General features: G+C 61.2%; 1 protein-coding gene across 1 annotated transcript in view; it reads left to right on the forward strand.

Moving 5' to 3' along the window:
- Positions 1 to 329: 329 nt before the first annotated feature.
- LOC104523496 (collagen alpha-1(I) chain) overlaps positions 330 to 3606 on the forward strand; it is a gene marked incomplete at both ends in the record, with an annotated part of 3953 nt that continues 676 nt past the window's right edge. The window contains 15 exons of the mRNA XM_010166095.1: positions 330 to 374; positions 617 to 670; positions 856 to 909; positions 1036 to 1089; positions 1234 to 1287; positions 1393 to 1446; positions 1541 to 1585; positions 1848 to 1901; positions 2016 to 2060; positions 2261 to 2314; positions 2631 to 2729; positions 2828 to 2872; positions 2952 to 3050; positions 3335 to 3388; positions 3480 to 3587. Of these exons, the coding sequence (XP_010164397.1) occupies positions 330 to 374; positions 617 to 670; positions 856 to 909; positions 1036 to 1089; positions 1234 to 1287; positions 1393 to 1446; positions 1541 to 1585; positions 1848 to 1901; positions 2016 to 2060; positions 2261 to 2314; positions 2631 to 2729; positions 2828 to 2872; positions 2952 to 3050; positions 3335 to 3388; positions 3480 to 3587 (918 nt within the window). The remainder of the gene's footprint in view (positions 375 to 616; positions 671 to 855; positions 910 to 1035; positions 1090 to 1233; positions 1288 to 1392; positions 1447 to 1540; positions 1586 to 1847; positions 1902 to 2015; positions 2061 to 2260; positions 2315 to 2630; positions 2730 to 2827; positions 2873 to 2951; positions 3051 to 3334; positions 3389 to 3479; positions 3588 to 3606) is intronic.

The following is a 3606-nucleotide window of genomic DNA, read 5'->3' on the forward strand; positions in this document are numbered from 1 at the left end:
GAGGCAGAGATGGGGACAGGGATGAAGTAGCGATGGAGACAGAGATGAGGTGGCAATAGGTTCAGGGAATGAGTGGTGATGGGGACGAGGACAGGGTGGTGATGGGGACAAGGACAGGGTGGTGATGGGGACAAGGACAGGGTGGTGATGGGGACAAGGACAAGGTGGTGATGTGGACAGCAATGGGAGGGTGGTGGGGTGACAATGGGGTCTCAATGGGTACAGCAATGGGGTGGTGATGGGGACAGGGAATGGTTGGTGGTGGGGACAGGGTTGGGGACAGGGTGACATGACAGTCGCTCACCCTCAATTTCCTTTCTCCTTCCCAGGGTCCAGCCGGTCCCCGAGGTCTCCCTGGCCCCCCTGGTGCTCCTGTGAGTATCCCCCCCCTCCTCCTCCCCATTTTGGGGACAAGCAGCCCCAAGGGTGGTGGGGATCTGGGTGGGACAGGGTGATGGGACATCCCACCCTTCCCAATGGATACGGGCACACGTGGGGACACGTGTCCTCACGCCACTGTACGGGGAGGGGCCGTCACTGCCACCGGGGTCTTCATGCCCAATCTCCTCGTTTTCTAACCCATTTTTTCCCCCTTTTTTTCCCCACTGCCACGCAGGGTCCTCAAGGTTTCCAAGGTCCTCCTGGTGAACCTGGCGAGCCCGGTGCTTCTGTGAGTCCTGACATCTTCTCCTCCAGCCTGATGTCCCCATGGAGATGGGGACAAGGACCCAGTCCTGGCCATGGCCACATTGTCCCCACTCTGGGGCTGTGGGAATGGGGCTGACAGGGTCTGACACTGCCTGGCCCGGGTAACAGGGTGACAGCACCCTCACCCCTGCCCTGCATCTCTCCTAGGGTCCCATGGGTCCCCGTGGTCCAGCTGGTCCCCCTGGCAAGAATGGAGATGATGTAAGTGACCTGTGGTGGGGATCTCCCACACACAATTTGGGGCTTGGTGGCCCTACCATCCCCTCCAGGTGACCAGGAGCCACCTGGCTTGGGGACATGCCACCAACACTGTGTCCTTCTCCATAGGGTGAAGCTGGAAAGCCTGGTCGTCCCGGAGAGCGTGGTCCCCCCGGCCCCCAGGTGAGATCCCCACCAAGGGGACAACCCCACCATGGCCTGAAAGGATGTGACATCAGATTCCTGTCCCCTTTGGGGACAGGGGAAATGGGGCATGGGGTCAACCCCCCTTGAGCATCTCCATCACCTCCTGCCCTTTCCTCCTAGGGTGCACGTGGTCTCCCAGGAACCGCCGGTTTGCCGGGCATGAAGGGTCACAGGGTGAGTCCCCCCCACCCTCCTTGAATGATTTAGGGGAAGAGGGACCCCAACTTCACTGGGGGGTCCATTCCTGACCCCCCCTTGCTTCTCTTTCCTGCTCTCCAGGGCTTCAGTGGTCTGGATGGTGCCAAGGGTGAGCCTGGTCCTGCTGGCCCCAAGGTGAGGAGCGGTGGCAATGTCACCCCTGTCCTCCTGGTGAAGCCATCGCTGTTCCCTCCAGAGCAGATCCCTCAATGTTGTCCTTTCTCCTCAGGGTGAACCCGGCAGCCCCGGGGAGAATGGAGCTCCTGGGCAGATGGTGAGTGCTGGAGACCTTGGGGACCATGGGACAGCAAGAGGGGACAGGGATGGGGGGCAAGATGTGGTGGGGTAACAACTCATCCTTGGGGATGCTTCCCTAGGGATGTCCCAGGGAATGGGGTGGGAGGGGGTTTAACCCCCTGGAGATGTCACTGTGGGCAGGAGCAGTGAGGGGACAGTTGGGGCACAGGGGTGGGAGAAGATCCCAAAGGGGAAAGTGTCTCTTCTGGTGACCCAAACTTGTCCTCTCCCCTCCCCAGGGTCCTCGTGGGCTTCCCGGTGAGAGAGGCCGTCCTGGTCCATCCGGCCCCGCTGTGAGTATCTGGTCTGGGCAGAGCTGAGTGTCCCCTGTCCCAGGGTGCAGGGTGGAGGGCTGGGGGACACCTCTTCTGTGGTGGACATCACTAACAGGTGCCTCCTCCCCACAGGGTGCTCGTGGCAATGATGGTGCTCCTGGTGCTGCTGGTCCTCCCGTAAGTAACCCCCAAACCCATCCACCCTCCACCAGCACCCAGCATCAGCTCCAGCTTCTCCAGAGGGAGATCCCATCCCAGCTCCACCGTCACCAGAAAATCCTGGCCAAGGGCTGGAGCTCTGCTGCCTGGAAAACCCTCCAGTGACACATGTGTGTGGTGGGATCCCTCCTCTGACACGTGTCCTCTCTCCCATCTAGGGTCCCACCGGCCCTGCTGGTCCCCCCGGCTTCCCCGGTGCTGCTGGTGCTAAGGTAAGACCTGCCTGACCATCTCCTTCCAGGTGGCATCTTCTAGATTGGGAGAAACTGGTGGAAACTGGGAGTGTGGGGTGGAGGAGAAGGACCAAGCATGGAATGAGTTCCTCAAAATGAGAAAACCCAAAGTGCTGTGGGCTCATTGCTGCCTGGGACAGTGGGCAGATGGGGATGTTCCCAGCCCAAGTCCCATGAGCATCTCTCCTGGCTTTGCCTCCAAAGGAGCTGTGGATGGAGGGGAAAATCAGCCTCATCAGGGGTTTCAGGGCAACCCTCGTGCTCATGGCTCTTCCTCTCTCCTCCTCCTCCCCAGGGTGAAACTGGTCCCCAGGGAGCTCGTGGCAGTGAAGGTCCCCAAGGTGCCCGTGGTGAGCCCGGTCCCCCCGGCCCTGCTGGCGCTGCTGGTCCTGCTGTAAGTGGCATCTGATGGCTCCTTGTCCTTTGGCCTCATGTCCTGCTGGCCCTCTGGCATAACCCTCCTCCTCCTCTTCCTCTTCTTCTTCTCCACAGGGCAACCCCGGTGCTGATGGTCAACCTGGTGCCAAGGGTGCAACCGTGAGTGTCCCTCACCCCCTGCCTGGCTCTGGGACGAGGGGTCGTGCTGTTCCCTCACCACCTCATCTGCCTCTTCTAGGGTGCTCCTGGCATTGCTGGTGCTCCCGGCTTCCCCGGTGCCCGTGGTCCCTCCGGACCCCAGGGTCCCAGCGGTGCCCCCGGTCCCAAGGGTAACAGCGTGAGTATCCCTGGACATCTCCATCCACCTCCTCCTGGGGTTGGATCCCTTCTTTGGGATCCCTTCTTCTCCTCCAGCAAGCTGCTGTCCCACTTGGAGATGTCTCCTCTGGCATCTCCCAATCTCCTGCATCCCTGAGAGTGCAGGATGGTGCTGGGGGGGGATTACAGATGCTGAGCATCCTCCCTCCTGCTGATGGGACAGGCAGGATGGGGCTCAGGGCTTCGTTTGCTCATCCATCTGGTGTTAAATGGCTTCTCCATCTCATCTCCTTCCACTTCCAGGGTGAACCCGGTGCTCCAGGCAACAAGGGAGACACTGGTGCCAAAGGCGAACCCGTAAGTGACCCCCCAATGTCTCTTCAGGGGCTCAGCCCCTCCTGGCTCCCACCCACCCCACGGGTGCTCATCCCTTCACCTCCTTCCTCAGGGTCCTGCTGGTGTCCAAGGTCCCCCTGGTCCAGCTGGTGAGGAAGGCAAGAGAGGAGCTCGTGGTGAACCCGGCCCTGCTGGGCTTCCCGGCCCCGCCGGCGAACGTGTGAGTAGGAGCAGTCCCT

This window comes from Antrostomus carolinensis, unplaced genomic scaffold (assembly GCF_000700745.2).
Source record: "Antrostomus carolinensis isolate BGI_N321 unplaced genomic scaffold, ASM70074v2 scaffold37004, whole genome shotgun sequence".
Lineage (NCBI taxonomy): Eukaryota > Metazoa > Chordata > Aves > Caprimulgiformes > Caprimulgidae > Antrostomus > Antrostomus carolinensis.